General features: G+C 35.8%; 3 protein-coding genes across 9 annotated transcripts in view; 1 reads left to right on the top strand and 2 right to left on the bottom strand.

The window, feature by feature from the left end:
* LOC142987578 (uncharacterized) overlaps positions 1-18955 on the bottom strand; it is a 20263-nt gene extending 1308 nt beyond the window's left edge. Inside the window, exons 1-4 of one of the 7 annotated variants that reach the window (XM_076136442.1) lie at positions 13589-13712; positions 10267-10404; positions 9586-9660; positions 1-670 (exon numbers count right to left, since the gene is read on the bottom strand). The exon at positions 1-670 is cut by the window's left edge and continues 1308 nt beyond it. In XM_076136442.1, coding sequence (XP_075992557.1) covers positions 1-669 — 669 coding nt within the window. In that variant the 5' untranslated portion in view covers position 670; positions 9586-9660; positions 10267-10404; positions 13589-13712. Of the gene's footprint in view, positions 671-2006; positions 5170-6003; positions 6144-9585; positions 9661-9837; positions 9903-10266; positions 10405-13588; positions 13713-18353 lie in introns of those variants that run through there. The other 6 variants (XM_076136437.1, XM_076136436.1, XM_076136438.1 and 3 more) reach the window with 6 other exon arrangements.
* On the bottom strand, positions 6657-9573 carry LOC142987579 (uncharacterized). Its single transcript, XM_076136443.1, has one exon. It carries the CDS (start codon positions 8621-8623, stop codon positions 6668-6670), a length of 1956 nt encoding a protein of 651 aa, XP_075992558.1. The 5' UTR covers positions 8624-9573; the 3' UTR covers positions 6657-6667.
* Positions 11217-20820, top strand: LOC142987581 (uncharacterized). The gene is made up of 10 exons (XM_076136444.1): positions 11217-11411; positions 11909-12046; positions 12530-12709; positions 13090-13197; positions 13594-13750; positions 14522-14694; positions 17157-17238; positions 17572-17734; positions 17935-18108; positions 18985-20820. The coding sequence occupies exons 1-10, from the start codon at positions 11385-11387 to the stop codon at positions 19010-19012; spliced, it is 1230 nt and encodes a 409-aa protein (XP_075992559.1). The 5' UTR covers positions 11217-11384; the 3' UTR covers positions 19013-20820.
* The last annotated feature ends 5 nt before the right edge of the window (positions 20821-20825 follow it).

The raw sequence follows: 20825 nt of genomic DNA, 5'->3' as shown, positions 1-20825 counted from the left end.
CACAGAATCAACACCTAATATTAAAACATTGTACGCACTTTTATTTTTCGGTATTTCAAGATAACCGTTGTGAGATACAAACGTCTTTCTTGTAGCGGACAGAAAAAATTGTTCATAAATAACTTTACCATCATTAATGCAGGTAACTCTAACAAACTCATCATTGACTATAACTAAATCTCTAAAATAGATGCAATGTTTGTATTTAACGCGATCATCCACGCCGTAGGACATTACATTTACAATAGTTACGGGTCTATAAAATGCTCTGTAGCAACAAAATAAGTCAGCCAACTTTTTTACGCCATAATAACGTGCATTTTCTAGTTTAACCATAATTCTCGACCCCTTATATTCTAATAAGGCTTTCTTCCTATTACGACACGGTGGTATATTTTCAGGATAATTCACAAACATTTTGATACTGTCATCTAAATAATTCAGATATGGTATGGTACAGCCATTTGTTTTGATAGTGTAACGATCGTCAAGGTCGGGTGTGGGATGTTCCCGCGATGAGCCGAGCTCTTCTTTCTTAAAGAATATGATGTCAGAACTTCTATACACAAGTAGGATGACAAAACTGGTGCCGCAGACGATAGTCACGAGGAACCAATGTCTAATTCTAAAGCTCAGCGAATTCTGGAAGTCCAAAAAGGTGGAACTCATACTGAAAAAAAAGAACAATTTATAGAGTCAGTATATCTAATACTATGACAATACAATAGTGGTACCTAAGTATTTTTGTTAAAACATTCCTTTTAATTTTCCAGATTCATTTATTTGACTAAAGCCACTTTTACGGCACTAATAAAAAAGGGCATTTAAATTTATTTACTTGTTCATAATGTACCAATTAAGTACATTCATTAAAATTAAATAATTATTCTATGACACAACAACCTTTTAAAGGTATATTACGACACTATTGTGCTAGGGTCCTGCTACGACAGCACCGTCTACGCCGTAGACCTTCCGTAGACTTAAATAAAGAGTTCAACGCAACAACAAGAAAAAAATATAACATTAAAGAAAGCTGTTATTTCGAAAAATAACATATTTAAAGGTATTGCAGTTTCACATATTATTGCTTTTAAATTAGTAAGGCATTAAGTTAACATTTAGAAAGGAACTTATTAAATTTTCCTTTCCTCTTTATTTCTAACAAGGTATCCGGTACTTACAATCGTATTGTAGAAGTAATTATACTCTAAGGTAAATGGACGTGATTTGTGACGGTACAAATATCTATGTGATGTATTTTTTGTAAGGTTTTTTTTATATTTTATGATTTTATTTATTTAAAAGTAGCTTAAAACTAAATACTTACATATTAAACTCGCCAAACATATGTTTAACGGCGAGATACGCTCTTATCATATATGCTACACCTATTACAAAACAATTTGAAATTACAAATTGGTTCTTGTTGTATCTTCGTTATCAAGTATATCCGTGATTTGTATGTGAATAGTCTCTTAAGAAACAATCAGTGCAAAAGGTTTTACTTTTAATGAGACATGCTAGTCATTTTTTATTAAACTAATATTTATGCTACCTTCATTTGGGGATCCTCCTTAGGTTAAAAACTTGGCTTGTTTGTAATTATGGTATAGTTGATCGGCTAGTGCTTGAAATGAAGTACGCTTGTTTTGCGCCAAGCTAATACCTACATAACAAGAGAAGGCTGTACTAAGCTATCATTAAGACTACGTAATTTTATATAATTATTTTTTTATTATTATTTTTTATATACGTGTGGCGGGTTCGAATCCCACCTGGGACAAATATTTGTGTGATGAGCACGAGTATTTGTTCTGAGCCTGGATGTTAAATTTAGAAGTATATAAGTATGTTTATCAGTTGTCTGGTTACCATAGTACAAGCTCTGCTTAGTTTGGAATCAGATGACCGTGTGTGAGTTGTCCAAAAATATTTATTTATTTATTTAATTAATACCTAGTATGAAGAATTTTTTAATAGGAAAGTAAAATATAAACAACAACAACGTTTTATTTTTATTAGAAAAAAATAAGCTTTTTTCTTACAAACTAAATATTTTTACGTATACTAGTACATACTACGGATTAAAATTATTTACAAAAAACTGAATTCTATACCTAAATAAAGTTTTGTTATTTACACTCTTGTCCAATTCTCAATCGTCGTTTTTTTTACGGGAATAATGTTGATAATACGACGGTACTGCCGTGTGTACTTATACTGCATCAACAAACTTTGGTAATATAAACTAAACATAAATAAGTATAATAAATATATCGTTGTGATATGTTACATTCTCAAATATACGACACAATGTAATAATCTACCCTTATTTTCTGTATAATATTGGACGAATAACAAACACATTGAGCTATAAAAATTAAACTAGATTCTTATTTTTCAACGTTATGAATAAAACTTTGTTTTAAATGCCTCTTTGAGGAGGTCATATTGGCAACCTCTTATGGAAATCAATTAGGTATTATATTACATGGGGATAGAATCATATGTACCATAACCGAATGTATATTATGTATAAAGTGACCACTTCAAACAACACTGGGCATAAACATAATTATATAATTATTTAAATAGATATGTAGACCGTTAGTTTTCTAGTCAAAAGATATGTGTCAATGATTGATTATCTACTCGTATATGATATAAGATATAAGGTCACTAGGACAGGTAAATTATTTGATATCTTCGAAGTGAAACTGTATAGGATATGTTACTGTACCTTTGTCTTTTGCTACTCGCATGCATATTTTAATCGACATGATACATTACTAAGTAGAATCTATAGCGGCACTAAATAGATAACATGTCCTGTTTTAATAATACATACAATGACATACATACATAATATCACGCATACATTTTCAACGCCACTTGGTACGATCCTTACAGACTTCCTTTGCCTCACTCACATCCATACACTTTGACATACAGGATCGCCGGTTACGAGTACTATGTTTAAATAATATGTTTTAGTATTCGCATCATTCTACAAAAAATCACCAAAAAAATGTTACGGATTAGGCCTGCGTCCATCTTTTCAGACAGATTCCTACATATCGTAAATCCTTAATATGTTACAGAGCTACATTTTACCTATATATCGCACAATCAACGCTTCGTAATATCACAGCTATTTAACACTATGTGCATCGCAATCGTTACTGGCAATAACAATATAGTTTGAGCTGGTAGTGTTCCACGCATCTACTTTGACCACCGTACAGGTTGAGGCGGCTGATGGTACCGGCGAGGCTCCACTTGTCGTCCTGATGTCGCAGGGTGCCCTCAAACACGCCGTCCCCCGGCGACGTTTTCACCACCGCCATAAACTCGCGCCACCCCACTTCATCTTTCCTAGGCTTGCCCACCAGCATCTCGGTCACCTCCAGTACATCTGCGAGGGATAACTCGGCGCATTGCGGATACTCTCTCACAATCATATTTAAATGATTCACCAGCTGCTGTGCAACATTATGAGCTGCGTAGCTTCTTGAGTTCATCTTCACACTTTTGTGACAAGTGCACCAGTGGTCGTCGATGTCGGCCATTTTACACGTTCTATTTTTGGGTATGGGTAAAAACAGACTAATACTTCTACTGTGGCCATAAGGCCTTTTTGATCGCTGTTTAATATTTGTATCGCTTATTACTTCTAACTTGATTAAATCGGACAGCGTCGCGTATATGTCGAAAGGTGTTGTAAGCCTTTTACTGTTTTGCTTTAAATTTTGATACGCCTGGTTGTAATTAACTTGAAACGATGGCGGTAGTAATATATGAACGAAAGGCAATCGTTCTTCTAACCGTCCTTGTTTAGTTAGTCTGATCGCACCCCACCTTATACCGTGATCACTTAACAATAATAAAATAGTATTATCTAAATAATTATTACTATCGAGTCTTTCTAAGAATGCTTCGTAGCTATCATCCATCGCCATGGGATAATTTAAATAATCATGACTCATGGTTACTTCCCAAAAGAACCCAAAAAGCTTGGAGAGCCTCAGGGTGGACGTCAAATGTTCGATGTAGTCTAACAGTACCTTATAGAAATATTTATTTCCCATACAAATATACGAATTGAAATCTTTAGTATTGCCAGCGTTGACTTCCGCTTCATGTATAAATGTACGGATATAGTAATCAGTAGGTGATTTTATGAAACCGAATTTTGCAAAGTTAAATGTGCCTAGATGCGCGCTGTCCTCACCGAGCGCAGTATAAAACCCCGCTTCCTTGAACCACTGCCATATGAAGGGACAGTTGTCAAAGTTGGCACTGTGGTCGGGCCAGCACGTTCTCTTTAGATCACTTTCTTTTATACCAAGTAACATCGGTGTCAAGTTGGGAAATGTATTGTCGCCCACTTTGTTGTAACCTAATAATTCTATAGCACCTTTCTTTTTCAAATAAGCCAATGTTTTTGGCATCGTTCTATAAAAATTTAACCTGGAGATAGCATCGATCCCCATCACGATTACGTTGTAATGTGTCGCTGGTGTAGACTCATTCCTATGAGTGTTCATGTTTCGGTTAAATGAACGCATCTTCTTCCGAGCAAATAAAAAAAATTCTTCGTAAATAGTTTTCTGTTCAAAATCACATGTAACTTTAACAAATTCATGCGCTGTCTCAACATAATTTGTGAAATCAACACAAGGTTCGTATTGTACTCTGTCGTCAACACTATCCGAAAATATATCCCTGATCGCTGACGGTCTGTAGAATGACTTGTAACAACAAGATATATTTCCTTCTCTGGGGACATTGTAATATTCTAACATGTCCGTGTCTACCCATATATGAGTTTCGTTATGTTGTAGTAGAGAGTAGTTGGCGTTGGGGCAACTTTTAAGTTCAGTTGGGGGTTGATTGAACGGTTTTACGGCGTCATCTAAGGGCAGTAATCCGGGAATAGTGCAGCCTTCGGTATTAATTGTATATCTTGCTTCCGGCTGAATTTCGTAACGTTGAAATTCCAAGGTGGATAAGGCTTGGTCGTTGTTTACGAACAATATTTCAGTGCGATTGGTGATTGAAATAATAAGGAAGCTACTTCCGAATACCGTGGCGAGCAGGAACAAGTATCTGAAGCGCACAGGAACAGAGCGAAGCCGCGCGCCGCTCTTCACCAGCTGTGCCATACTGTAAACAATGCATACAGTTGCTTGTCAATATAAATTGTAACGAATAAAAATATACATTTTTAAATCAAAGTAAAGTTTGTCTTTCGATGTGTTTTATGTGTTGTAAGAATAAGTATTATTATAATTATAAAACAACCTTTTAAAAATTGAGTTTAATTGGTACAAAAATATATGATTATAAAGAACCACGAAGTAGTTAAACCTATGCCAACTGAATGTGTTTTAAAAAATCTTGCGATGATTGTCAGAGGGTTAATATTTGTTACCAAATATATTCAAACTATTTTGTTATGGACAAATGTATCGCTATCCCGAACTAAAACTACTTATACTTTATTTATATTAATTGTACACGTAATGTTTACAACTTTTAATAATATCGCGAGTGTAACTTATGTAAATAATAAGTAGCTATAAAGAAGTTAGAAAGTAAAGGTGTAACTTTTCCTATCGTATATATTCCTAAAAAATAAATACAATTAACAAGGCAACTGTAACTTAATAACTTTTGAAACATTTGTTATTGTACCTAGGAGTGTTATTAATTAGGTACATTAAGAGTATAATGTGACCATAATTCGTGCAAATTTTTAAACATAATCATTAAAGACAATAGCAAAATAGAATCTAGGTGTATGCTACGTCCACTTATGTAAAGTGTTGTACAAAGTTAATTTAAATAGTTGTGCAGAATTATAGTGGCAGATAGGTACAAGTAATTGTTTTGTTAGATAATAGGTAACTTGTGTTGTGTATGTTAGCACATCAAGTGTCAAGTGAAGTTTAAAACTGAATAACATAATATAAATTAAAGAAAAAAGTATGAACTTACCTTAAAAGTTGTGGGTTTAACGTCCAATGAATACTATGTGCCAAGAACTATAGTTATTGAAGATGCAAAGACATTTAAGTACCATGTCGAACATTTTGTTTATATTTATTATGAAACACATTCACTTTTATTGAATTTGATATGGCAAATAATTATCTGGCGACAGAGACTCGGTAACCGTATACATTATTTAGGTATTAATTTATAGTTTGTGATATGTGGAGGCCGGGTAAATACACTAAGTAATCGTGATTCTTTGCAGGCCTTGTTGTGCCCGGATTCAATACTAAACCATCAGAAGATAGCTCAGTATGAAGTTCGTCTATTTGGTGAGCTTATGAAACATGTAAGCAAGACAGCACTACTATTAGCGGGAATCTCGCAGTGAGAAGGAAGACTGGGGTCGGGTGGAGGCTGCGCGCATGCGTCCGCGGCCCGGGGGAGAGCTGTGCATCTCTTTACGGTCCCGGCTCACGTGCCACTCGACACATTATACATCAAATAGTTATGTTTAGGAGTAACACTATTTGATGTATGTACGTACCTACAACCCAAAACTTTGTAATACCATATGATTCTATGGAACTTGACACACTTGACCGATATTATTTTAAAACAAGTACATACAGCATATTATTATATTTTATTGGTGGTACATTTTATGTCATCCACAGTAACAATAACCATTGACATAGTCATCTCTAGTACAAGAGTGTTTGTAAGTATCGTCCATTCGTTTGATGTCGTCCACAAGTGTCCAACCTTTGTGATGTCGTAGAACGGCTTCGAAATTTCCGCCGCCGGGTGCTGTACTTACTCTCACTTGAAAGTCTCGCCACTCCACGTTTCTTTCATACACAGGTATTATTTCATGAACTTCTATCACCTTGGCCACAGCCAGTCCCATACACTGCGGGTATAATTTTATCTTCTCGTTTAAACGTTGCGTCAAATAACGACTTGCTGACTTGATTAATGCGTTACTAATGGGAAACTTGACCAACTTATGACAACTGCACCATTCTTGATCAATTTCAGCCATTTGACATGTTCTGTTTCCAGGGATAGGTAAGAAAAGGCTAATACCTCTATTATGACTGTAAGGTTCTGTGCTTCTTCGCCGTATTTCTTCATCAGAAAGATCACTTAAGCCGAGCAAGTCGATCAACGTTGTATGCACATCATATGGCGTCGTTAAACGTTGCTGGTTCATAAGTAAGTTTTGATAAGCTAACTTAAATTCGTTTCGGAACAACTTTGGGATTAAAATGTAGAGTAACGGTAGTCTTACTTCTAACTGACCTTGTTTAGTAAACTGTATACCGCCAGAATTGATTCCATGATCACTCATCAGTATCAGTATCGTGTTATTCAAATAACCAGATAATTTTAGTTTCTTGATAATCAAAGCATATGCGTCATCCATCTGCAAAGGATAGTTTAAATTGTCGTGACTCATAGTCGTTTCCCAGAACAGTCCAAATAATTTTGACTGGTCCAGTGTCGTTACAAGACTATCGATATAATCCAAAAGTACTTGAAAATTATGCTTGTCTCCTATACATGAGGTAACAGCAACTGAGTCTTGATACTTATTGTGTTTTTGCGGTTTCTGACGATTTTTCATAAACGTTTCAAATTGTTTGACAAAGGGGTGAATGTAGTAGTCTGTAGGGTTATCTTTGAAATCAAGATTTTCTTTATTAAATACCCCAAATTTTCCACTATCCTCTGCAAAAGCCGTATAATATCCAACATCTTTAAATCTCTCCCATATAAAAGGGCAGTTGTCTAAAGTCCCAGGCTGGCCCGGCGAGCATATGTTGTGAAGCTGCAACTTGTTTAAGCCTAAAAGAACGGCGATCAAGTTTTGAAATGAATCTGCCGCTACAGTATTATATCCCTTTAACTCCACTGCCTCATATTGTTTCATAAAGTTCCAAGTTTTATACATAGTTCTGTAAAAGTTGTGCCTAGACATGGATCCTAATCCCATTATTATTATATTGTACATTGATCTTTCACTAGTAAATGGTTCTTTTCTAGCTGTAGTAAAAGGTTTTTTCGGCGTAAATAAAAAAAGCCGTTTATAAATTTCCTTTCCGTTGTAATAACAATTAACTTTAACAAATTCATCATTCACTTTTGTAGTACTTTGAAACAGTCTGCATTTTGAAAACTTGATCCTTGTGAAAGTATTTTTCGAAGCCCCAAATGATGCCCGGTAGAACGATCTATAACAGCACTTTAAGTTTGATTCGTTAACAATCTTGAATAATTTAAAATGTTCCGTTACTGTCGTTATGTGAGTTCCATTTTCAGCGAGTAATGAGTGTTTGTAACTTGGACACGAGGAAGGCGAGATCGCGGCGGAGTTTATAAGGTTTCTTATTGATATTTCATTCAGATCCACATATGGGATAGTACAGCCTTCACTGTTGATGGTGAATCTATTATCAGTGTTGTTATCGGCGATTATTTTAACTGCCTGGTACGGTTCTTTGACGGACACTGGATGAGAGCCGGGTACGAAGGCTACAATAAAAGCTCCAATTACTTTCATTATGAATAGGACACAGTCAATACGTATTTGCTCACTGAGTACAGTTTGATAGCTCATGTTTGATAATATTTCTTGTCAATGACTATTCACTTCCTATTCTTACACAATACGATAGATTTCTGAATTTAAACGTCAACGGCAGCCGCAAGTACCCGTCTAATATTTGAAAACAATATCAACTGTTGAAAAACATGCTTTATAAAGTCTCACGTTTCCGACGAAAACAGAAATATCGGTGCATAACTACCTAGTTTTATAGGAATCCGTATGTTCGATAAAAAATGGATGCAGTACAATTAAATTTAACGTATGTACCTTAAAAATCTAATGATGAAATTTTTTTAAATTATTTTTTTAATTACTATTGCGCAAGAGTCTCTTTCCGAACGTGGAAGAGGTTAGGCCTTGAGTCCACCAGGCTGGCATAGTGTCGGTGCTCTCAAGAAAAGTGTTATAAAGAGCTTATATAGGCATACAGGATTTTATCACGATGTTTGTTTTAACTTTGAATATTATAAATGCGAATGTATTTATAATTGTTTATTATCTACTCAATCACGCCAAAATTTGGTACACAGATAGTTTATAACCCGGGTTATCACATATCACACTTTTCACGCCGGGAGATCTATTCACGCGGACGAAGTCGTAAGCAGAACCGAGTTACCTTAAATTATTTAATTGATAAATATACTGAAAATAGTTTAAGGCAAAAGATTAGCAAAGGAACAGTCATAAATATTATACTAACATAGTGAATCTTTCATTAATGTGCGTAGTGAAATACATTTGCTACACTTTTATATACCAAACCAAATTGGTATTAAATTAGTTCTATAAACAATATTTAGGTCATGCAGCTATAATATTATTATTAAATTATGAAACTAGCTGAAAAATGTTGGTAATTGAAAGGGTGCCCTAAACATAAATAACGGAAGCACTATTGGGACTTACGTAAATCCGGCTATCTATCTAAATAATAAGTGTAAGGCCTAAATATTAGATCAGATACTGACCTGTCTACGTGAGACGTGTTCTCATTTAAACAGTGTGGTGAGCGGTGGACGGCGGCAGTGGCCGGCGGCGTGCGTCTGTCAAACAATTGTTATCAAACAACACTTTATTTGATCAGCAAATTGCCATTTTATCGGTTTGTTAGTGTGAGAACTGCACAAGGCCCATGAAAGCGTTTTTTAAACTAACGTTAACCACACAATTGATTGCATTGCCGACCGCCTGCACTCGGAAGTAGTTTATGCTATTTTTACCTTTTTTCTGATAAGCTGCAAGCCTCAAGTACCTACAACCTTAGAGTACACGAAAGCCATCCAATCAACTTTGACTTGGCATGACGGCAGCGCGTGTTTTATGCGGTAATTGGGTCATGCTCACTTAACTATTTACATCAATTTATTTTCTCCATTATATTATGACGAATTGAATTTTCTACTCTATTGCAACTACAACAGTATAACAATACAGTAAGAACGGAAAATTGATACCTTATCAATGTTCTTTATAAAAATTCGCAACAGAAGGCATGACATATTATACCTATATAATAATATCATACCAATCTAGAAAAGTTTGATTCTCAATTGATAGAGTTTCTCTGGCCCGTAATCCTACGACATAGAAAATATTCGTGGTGTGGACGCCGTCGTTAATTCTATTTATTGTGATATATTTATACGTACACATTATGTAGATATCTGAACTCGTAGATGAAGTGGATGCGCGCGCTATTTCAGAGAGCTCTTAAACATTTGAAGCGAGCGGGTCAAGCATCAATATGCAGGAGAGTTCAGGCCTCTTTTATCACATGCTGTACGGCTCTATAAAATATGCAAAGCGTTTGAATTTTTTAATTGAAGAATAAATATTTTTTCAAATTTAATTTGAAATTATTTCTAAACTCAATACAGGTGAAACTTTACCAGGGGTTGGAATCAGGAGATAACGTGAAAACACACTTATGCCACACGTTTTCATAGTTGGTTAGTAGTATAACTTATTTTTGAAGACGACGACACAAGTTAGATAATTTTATATCACGAAGGCCTTTAGAAACTTAGGTACACAAGAATAACACATGGTCATTGAGTGCAAGTATTCGCGAGTGTGACATCGATAGCACTACCATACTGAGCAGGTTATTATTATAAAGTATGTTTTATAAGTGGAGTCGCGTGTGCATTGGCAGTTTTATTTATGTGCCTTGATTTAATTGAACAAATGAGTCCTAAAATACAGGCAATTCTGATTAAATGAAGGTCCGGAAATATAGAAAACTATCTAAGTTAAAGGAAATTGAAGGTGAGAGATACAGATGGTTCTTTACTAAGAGAAGGTGTATAGTTATCTAATGTAGCAGTTTAATTTTTATCATAAACGCTAATACTGTGTGTTTAAGTTAAGTTTTTAAAGTCTTGATTTAATTGTTCTTGCAAATAAGTACTTATGTAAGTCATTTTTCTTAAACTTAGAGATAACAGATGCAAATAATAATTAAGTGAGTCAATTTCAAGTTTAAAGAAGAATAGTTGAGCTACACCTAATGGAGAAGCGTATCATTAGGAAGCGGGTGCCTAGTACCTATTACAGCATTACCGTAATGTTAACAACTTTAGTAAGGTCGCGGTGATCACAATTCTCAGTAGTAATGAGAGGGGGAGAGCGGACCTCCAGTACGCATGCGCGGGAAGAGCCGGTGATGGCAACGCACATACAGGCTCCGTTTCTTTATGTAATAATCTAGTATATCAGGAAATTATATACAAAGTTTTATTGAACATTTGCCGCATAAGAGATATGAATGAGGACCACGTCGTTTTCCCTCGAGGTAAGCCGCCATGTGAACCTTTAGTGTAAGGTTAGGACTGCGCTCCCAGAAAATCGATAGTTAAATAACACAAGCATAACCTAATTTTTCTGGTAATTTTGTGATTATTCGAGTGTTACAATCAAGATTTGAGTGTTACCTACTATTGTGCGATATACTATGTGAAAGGTTGTAATTTATTCTTGTACACACAACGGATACACCGACCGTGCACGGTGAATAACAAATGAATTTATTGCCTAGCAATATGAGAGGCGCTTACCATGGGAGTAGTTTAACATTTTGCTTACAAGATACATAGCAGAGGGTATATTTCACCATCTGATCTATGTACTAAATTATTATAGAATACTTATATGAAAATACTACCAACTGTCCGGTTTCAAGGCCTTCAGATGACATGTCAAAATTAAGATTGGACATACGAATATAAATTTCTGAATAAATACCTAAAACTCGAAGAATTATTTCATATTTATTTGTATAAATGTTGACAGGTCCTGGCCCTACTCTTCCTCACACTGATCCCTTGGCCGGGGCCATCAGTATTCAAAATCACCTGTTCACGTGACAACTCCAAAATTGTAAGGAAAGTTATACAAAACAAATGGCTACCTGTATTGGAGAGATTTCAGGTACGTAAGTTGTTTTTTTATTAAGTTAAGAAAAGTTAATGGTAAGAACTGGAAATAGTAGCGCCCATAGCCAGTTGCACTCACTGATCGGTAAACGATCTGCGGGTTAAGCAAACTTTGGCGCGATTTTTCGATAGATGGGTGCATAGTGGTATTTGAACTGGGCGGCTCCGTGCTTCGGAGGGCGCGTAAAAAGTCGGTCCCGGTTGTTGTCAATTAAGATAACAGTCGTTATGCCACGTCAAAGGCCTTCGGGCGGCTTGAACAACTTTGAAACTAGGTTGACCATTAACCATACGATAAGAAGAAAAAGAAGTATTTATAGATACGACGGTACAGATTGCACAAAGGCGGAAAAAGGAGAGGCAGATTGAGTTGCAGCAGAGAAAAGTAAAGGTGAATTTGAATTTAACTGCATTGCTCGATTAACGCGCGGAACAGTTTTCAGTACTTATTTTTAACGCTATTGTCATAATGTTATAGGTCAAACTACCACTGGAGTGTCCATTCCACCCCGCGCGCGACATTTTCGCGCCACAACACGCGGCCAAGCTCCAACACCGGCCGTCCCAGTGGACGTGCGCCTTCTGTGGCAAGTCCTTCTACGAGGAGCGACACCTCGACACGCATTTCGACCACCGACACAAGAACCAGATTAACAAAGTAAGTTAACTTTTATTCTTACACTAACAAGACTTTAATACAGTTCAACCGTTCTTGAAACAAGAGCATCGATCACGAATCTCTAGCGACTTTAGTTTTGTTAATGGGTCTAAAACTGTAAAGAGCGAAATTGGTAGACAAAGTGCTATTCTGGGTATAAGGTACCTACTACCGTCTGTATTTCAATTACATAGACCTCCTCGGGCTCCTATTGTAAAGAAACATCTGTCTATATTTATATTTTTTTAAACTGGTAGAGACTAGAGTTTCACCTTTTTAAAAAAGTTTCTGTGTTCAACGGTACAGCATACCTATCATAACAAAAATATTATTATGTTTTATATGGATATATTTGAATTAATTATAAGTGTGATATACAGGCGGAAGACGCGGTATGTCTTGCGGACTACTGCGATATAATGCGGTGTCAGGTGTTGGTAGCTCACGGCCTACTCAGTGGAGCTGGCGGGCCCGGCACCGATATCGAGGTGAGACCTTCAAGTTAATTTTGAACTTTAACTTAATGCTATATTATTTTTAATTCTATTTAAATTCATTTGAAGAGTTTTTATATCGACCTACGTCCCCGCAGGTCCCTTGTCGTCAAAATATTATCTATTTTTTTGGGAGAAGCAAGGAGGTCGAGTTGCTTTTAAAAATTCAGTATTCCCTGGTATCAAGACAATCGTTACTTAGGTGGTTATTTTATTAACTGCTGATAATAACGTAAATCCGGGCAGAAAAAATCGAAGTAGTTACTAAAATACGCGCCGATTTGTCGAGAAAACAATGTAAAGCCGAAGGATTTCACATTATTCGAAACGGTCACTCTAAACGGTACATATTTACAGGTATATGTATTACTTCTGCTATTCTTACCTCAGGTATGGCAAGACGTAGAGTCAGTGAAGAAAGCGTTGGCGCCGGCGGCGACGCGGAGTGTGGCGCGAGTGAGTGCCCGCCGGAGACACAGGCCCAAGACTGCGGCTCCACCGCCCATCACCGACTGTCCCAAACCAGACCCAGACAGTGAAGAACCAGGTACCCATTTATCTATACTAATATTTATTTAATGAGGCTGAATATATGTTATGTTTGTGTGACGTTAATCTCTGAAACTGTAGCGCAATTTTCCTCACTTAGAACTTTGTATACAACGAGCGAGAGATTGACATTTAAAATTAATTAAAGAAATTTTATGAATCCGCGAGGGGCGCTGATATTTTTTTATACGAATTAAAGGGTAGGAAACGTCCACTTTAGTTAAATAAGTGGGTAATACGCTATTAAAACAAAACGTTACGAATTACGGAAGTTAAGCGATCAACAAGAATATGGGTGAAACTGACCACAAAACAATACTAAACTATTTGACTTATTGAGTTACGGCCATAAAATCCATACACGACAGTTTGGGAACCGGTTTAGAACTGATGTAAATATTTTATATGATTTCAATAGGAATTCCGTAAGGGCATTCCGTTAATAAAAGTATGCTAAGAATTACCTATCCTTTGTTTAAAGACTGTATATGCAATGCAAGTAAATATTTATTTTGCTATTGTGTCATATAAATACTCATAGGATTTTTAAATTCTTTAAATTTGTTTAAAATTTCTACCTTGTTTTGGTTTTAAAGTTAATTTAATTACAAAAGTTATATTGATATTATTACGAACAGTTTATTAGCTTTTTAATTATAATTTACCAGTCAGTTGTACAGTTACAAAAGTAGATGCAACAAAAACTAACAAAGGGTTTAACTTTTTAACCTATTAAGAGAAGTTTAAAATGAATTTCATGTGTTTTCAGAGCCTGAAGAGAAAAGGACGGAAGACAGTGAAGGTGACGCTAACCAGACATCGGAGCTATGCGACGCTGACACCGTGGAGTCGTCTCTACCGCCCGACAGCCGACAGAAACGACTGGCGGACCTGCAGGCCGAGCGAGCCGCCTGCGATCCTACGCGACTACAAACATTAAAGGTCTGTATTTCGACATCAGGTTACCAATCGCAGATATTTAGGAAGGTACCTGATTATATTGGGTACTTAAGGAAGCAGTAGCTCGTATCATGAAAGTGTATAAATATTATGGCACCCAAAATGTGACGCTGACGTGTGAAGGTAAAGATGATATGAAATATTGATTCAGGGAAATGACGAGTGGAAAACCAAACTTAGAATTCAGGTGACTTGGTTCAGTAATAGCGCGTATTTTTAACAAGAATAGTGATTACGGACTGTCTAATGTATAAGAAATGTATCGTATTGTATGTATATGTGATGCCACCTACATCTTTTACAACAAACACTTTGTAACATAGTCTAAGATCCGACCGCGTGATTTATACATTCACCTGTTTGATTGATGAAATATAATTTTTATCGATATTCATAACTAAACCAATGCAGATCCGCAAAGGTGGCCATCCAAATTTGGCCGCAATTAATTTTAATTAAAATGTAATTAATTATTTATTGTTGAACAATTACGTTCACTTGTTATTGTTAAAAAATATATTTCATTAGAAAGAAATATACCTGAGATACCGAGAAAGATCAAGGTGCCATCCCTCACTTGGCCGCAACCTAATGTCAGCCAGGTGTAAACAGGTATAATTTCGTTAAATATATACGTTCATAATGTATTATCATGTTATACATACCAAATTGAAGATTAATTCTTTCCCTACATGATGAGATATAGGTGCCTATGCAAAAATGCCCGCAAATAGTGTCTGCCAACGATTAAAGATAAATAAAAGCGAGAGAAACTTAAGATAAACACCGCATGTCGAATAAAGATAGAGCATGCCAGCTGCTTGTCGTTTTCATGCTACTGCACATGCGTCCATAGATAAGACTAAATACCGTACTGAATATTGCAATCACGTGTTTTTGACAGTCTTATGCGCCACGTTGTGTTTTTTCAAGTCCAAAATTATAAAACTTTGTTAATATTAATATTGATATATTTCATTCTTAACGTTATTAAAACGTAAGAATAAAATGAAGAAGTGTTTTTTTTTGTGTTACGAAAAGACTACAAAACTGAACTTCGACAAATTCTTGTACGACACTACTCTACTCCGACAAAATGGCACTCCGATGCGTTTTAATTTAGACAATACTAGAGTTCGATATACCTAGTCTCAGACACTATTGTACACCGACAAACCATTTCTTCGACATAACTTAAATAAGAAACAATACGACTTCGACGACATACTCCTTCGACAATAATGCTAGGTCGATAGCAGTAAACTTCGAAGTACTCTTCTCAGAAATGTTATGCTTCGACAATATCGTGAATCGACGTGACACATCTAAGCCACCAATGTATATTAAATTTAAAAAAAAATGTGTTTTAATGAACTATTTTTCCAGCATATTATTTTTGAGCAGTGATAGCCGAGTGGTATATAAGTTGACGAAGGTTCGAATCCGAGGCAACACACCAATGACTTTTCGAACTTATGTGTGTATTAGAAATAATTATCACATGCTCCAACGGTGAAACGGTGAAGATAAATCTTATTTCTTTTTAATGAACATAATATAGGCGATGCCTTCATACAAAATACATACATACATGCGATCACTTGCGTGGGAGGTGTCAACTCTAGTATTGTCTAAATTAAAACGCATCGGAGTGCCATTTTGTCGGAGTAGAGTAGTGTCGTACAAGAATTTGTCGAAGTTCAGTTTTGTAGTCTTTTCGTAACACAACAAAAAACACTTCTTCATTTTATTCTTACGTTTTAATAACGTTAAGAATGAAATATATCAATATTAATATTAACAAAGTTTTATAATTTTGGACTTGAAAAAACACAACGTGGCGCATAAGACTGTCAAAAACACGTGATTGCAATATTCAGTACGGTATTTAGTCTTATCTATGGACGCATGCGCAGTAGCATGAAAATGACAAGCAGCTGGCATGCTCTATCTTTATTCGACATGCGGTGTTTATCTTAAGTTTCTCTCGCTTTTATTTATCTTTAATCGTTGGCAGTCACTATTTGCGGGCATTTTTGCATAGGCACCTATATCTCATCATGTAGGGAAAGAATTAATCTTCAATTTGGTATGTATAACATGATAATACATTATGAACGTATATATTTAACGAAATTATACCTGTTTACACCTGGCTGACATTAGGTTGCGGCCAAGTGAGGGATGGCACCTTGACCTTTCTCGGTATCTCAGGTATATTTCTTTCTAATGAAATATATTTTTTAACAATAACAAGTGAACGTAATTGTTCAACAATAAATAATTAATTACATTTTAATTAAAATTAATTGCGGCCAAATTTGGATGGCCACCTTTGCGGATCTGCATTGGTTTAGTTATAAATATCGATAAAAATTATATTTCATCAATCAAACAGGTGAATGTATAAATCACGCGGTCGGATCTCGTACTAACACTTGCAGGTCCGCTGCGAGAGGATAGTCCACTCCTGTATAGCAACGCTATTACTGCACCTTACCCAGCATCAGTTCACCGAGCTAGAAGGTAACATTACTGTTTACATCTGCAAACAAATTGACAAGGATCTCTTTACAATATTCTTTACATAAATGATGCGATCTTTCTCGTTGTGTCGTCATATGAATTGATTACCTTTTACAATTAACGAATTAAGTTGACTTATAGTCAACTTTATACCGTGACTGCATCAAGAGTGATAACATAAATCTTGTGGAAGCAGCGTGTGTCTAAAGATCGCGCGTTCTGCGCTCGATCTAAACAGTCATCCGCGAAATCCTGGGTGCTGTTGAGAACGCCAGAGAACGCGCGAAAAGTGACCGTACTTATAAAGTCAGCTAATTGTTGTATGTTCGCCAGAGGAAATGCAACGCGCCGTGTGTTGGTACCTGAGCTGTGACCGCTACTGGGAGGACACGGCGCCTACCGCCAGGGCGTTCCCGTGGCCGCTCCTACTCGCCTTGGCCACGGGCCTCGCTCTCGCACTCTGCATGTGTTATTATATCATCTGGATCGTGTTCGAGTAAGTTCCATACCTACACTTAACAGTACAAATTTGTAAATTCAAGATTGAGAAGAGTTTTTTAGATTATCTAAACTCTATCGGCCACATCGTCGTTGTCAGACGTTTGTTTATAAATAAAAGTATCACCTGATACTTTAATAAAATACAAAGTGTGTAAATCTGTGTGTAATGTGTCCCGTGGCGTGCTTGGTGTGTAGCTCGGAGGAGGGCAGCGTGGCGGGCAGCGCGTCGGTGTCGCTGACGAGCACGTCGTCGCCGGCGCGCGCGGGCTGCCTGGCGCCCGACGACGCGCTGCTGGACGACGCCGAGCACGACGACCACTACATCTACGTCACCTACCCGCCCGAGCTCAAGCGCCGCCTGCTCGAGAGGTACGACTCTAACTCGCTCACGCTCATCGTTCTCACGCCCTTCATCAGGCAGACCAGAGTAGACTGACGCGCGAATACCTTCTCGACTACACTAGGAGACGGATAGGCCTCTTATGGGATAGTTTCCTGCTCTTGTTTAAATTACAGTCGATGCCTAGTGACTAACCCTACATGTAACATATAGAAGAAAGCTTATTGAAATCGCATCAATAAAAAAATTAACATGTTTATAATATAATACTTACATATCAAAATTTATGTTAATAATGCGAAGATATTTTATCCATTAGGTATCAATTCCGTTTTTCGAAAAACAATATAACACTACATTCAGCTCGGAAGCTTTTCAGAAAAATAATCTTAAGAGTATTTTTTACGGATTTGACATAGATAATGCATTAGTTACACGTGTGATAGATAGATTTTATCTCACTCTTATTAGCGGGATTTTAATTGCACCGTCTGTCGATTTGTCACATTAGACATACCATTTTCCGATAACAACAGTTAATTAAGCGGTATTCAACGCAGATAAAGTTAAAGTTATATTTGATCATAATTCGAGTTGCGTATGAAATGCCGCTTAATTAATCCATACCAATCATACCGTAGATCGAAACCTATTTTGAAACTAGATTCCCCATTTTAATGGGTTCATTTTAAGTGGATGAATTCAATCCATAACCATTTTAGTTAATGTTTGTATTTAAACCCGATCTTTATCAACAAAACGAGGCCGGGAATTCGAGTATTTTTAAAACTTATATTATTGTGCTAAGCAAATCGTGTAAGCTTAAGAATACAAGTCGAGGTAACGGAGATATTCCTCGATTAAAAGTGGGCGAAGGTTTTACTAATAAAGGTTTATTGTTTTAGCTGCTACAATAGAACGACTCGCCTATGAGACCCGCATCTATGCCATTGCGTCGCGCATGCGTACTTTGTACCACTACAAGTAGATTTAATATTTAGATTTAGTGGCAACTTCAAGACATTATTATTATAGAAAAACAATTGACACGTGTTCTGTTCCTTATATCGATGGAAAATATTAATTGTATGCATCCTCATTAGACTCTCGATAAGACGTGGAATGAATACGTAGACAAAGGTAGTCCTGCCTTATTTTGAATTCAAAGTCTTCCTATTTATTGGACCTATTTTCAAAGTACGTTAAAATCAATGATATAACTACCAAATGTAACCAAGTTGTATTGGATATAAAGATTTAAAATAAACTACGAATAAGCTAACAAACAACGTATGTTCTGCTTTCTACTCCACGTCTTATTGAGGGGCGGTTTAATATAAAGTACCTGTCTATAGAATCATTATTACAAAATGTCAAGTAACTCCTCACAATTTTTAATGTAAACAGATATAAGGTCCAGAATCTTAATACAATTTAAAAAATATTTTCACAAATTTTAATAAAGTAGATATTTAGATATCAGTAATCAAAATAATTCCTTGTTTGATATTAATAATGTGATATTGTTTTGTTTTTAGTTGACATTTTGATATATTTTAGATGTAGTACGCTTTTGACAATCGGTGCCTAAACGTATTTGTTTTTATTTTATAAAGTATTGACTTGTAAGTATCCTTTCTCAATTTTAGGTAGTTATATATCGCTATAAGAGACATTGTACATAACAGCCGCGTTGTGTTTTTATATATGTTAAGTACTCATAGTTATGTGACAGAGTAAGTTCAAAGAAATGTTATTTTGATACAGTCATGTTACACTTCAGCTCACGAGATGCCTAATTAATAGTCTTTTGTACATTGATATTATTTTAATGAGACAGTCTGGTACTACGATCGCTAAAACGAGCAATTAGGAAATGTATTAATTTGCTAAATAGTTGTACATAGTACCTACCTTGATTACGAACCTAAAGAAATAGCTAATTATATTAAATCCGAGATACTCTATCTTGTCTTTGTACTCTTGATGGATGCTAACAAATCGTATCATAAGCAATGAGAGTTATATTTCCATATTTTTAATAGAAATCAAAAGTGGATAAGGCTATTCATTTATTACCTATATTTTTGTGCCCAGTTTTTTATTATAGTATGGCTAATAGTGAGAACTTCTCCAGACAACCTACGCATTAGGTCAGATGCGAACATACTCCTTGTTTACCATTGTAATGTCTAAACGTTGTGAAGTTTAGGCAGCTGTAACACTATCATAAAACAATTTCGGTATTTCATTGTCATCAGTACCTACAGTTTTGTACATGTAAATGAAATACACGATCAGATCTTGAATAATCGTGAGGAAGTATTATTGTGTATTACAAAGTGTTTAATGAGTTAACTTATTTGTTTACGGTTACGATGTATAGCTGCCTGAACTGATTTAGTTAACTTTGAGTTCGTTTAGTGTGAATACTCCAGTAGGTTAATGACCTCGTGACCAGCAATAATGCTCATAATCTTATTTTATAATTAATTTGTGTGTAATTATATACGTATGTTAACACTAGCTACTGTAATAATTAAATAATAACTGTATTATAACTGCTTTTAATCTTCGCATAAGTAAATGCTTGAAGGAGACTGAAGTAAAGCATTCTTATAACGTACAACCAACGTAATACTTTTAATATAAAACTCACTAATTTTAATATAATTGAGAGCACCTTTTTGTTTGATTGTTTTAAATATTTGTAATATAAAAAAAGTTTGTTAAATAAAATTCTTGA

Source organism: Anticarsia gemmatalis, chromosome 3, assembly GCF_050436995.1.
Source record: "Anticarsia gemmatalis isolate Benzon Research Colony breed Stoneville strain chromosome 3, ilAntGemm2 primary, whole genome shotgun sequence".
Classification (NCBI taxonomy): Eukaryota; Metazoa; Arthropoda; class Insecta; order Lepidoptera; family Erebidae; genus Anticarsia; species Anticarsia gemmatalis.
This window is presented reverse-complemented; position numbering and strand designations above follow the sequence as displayed.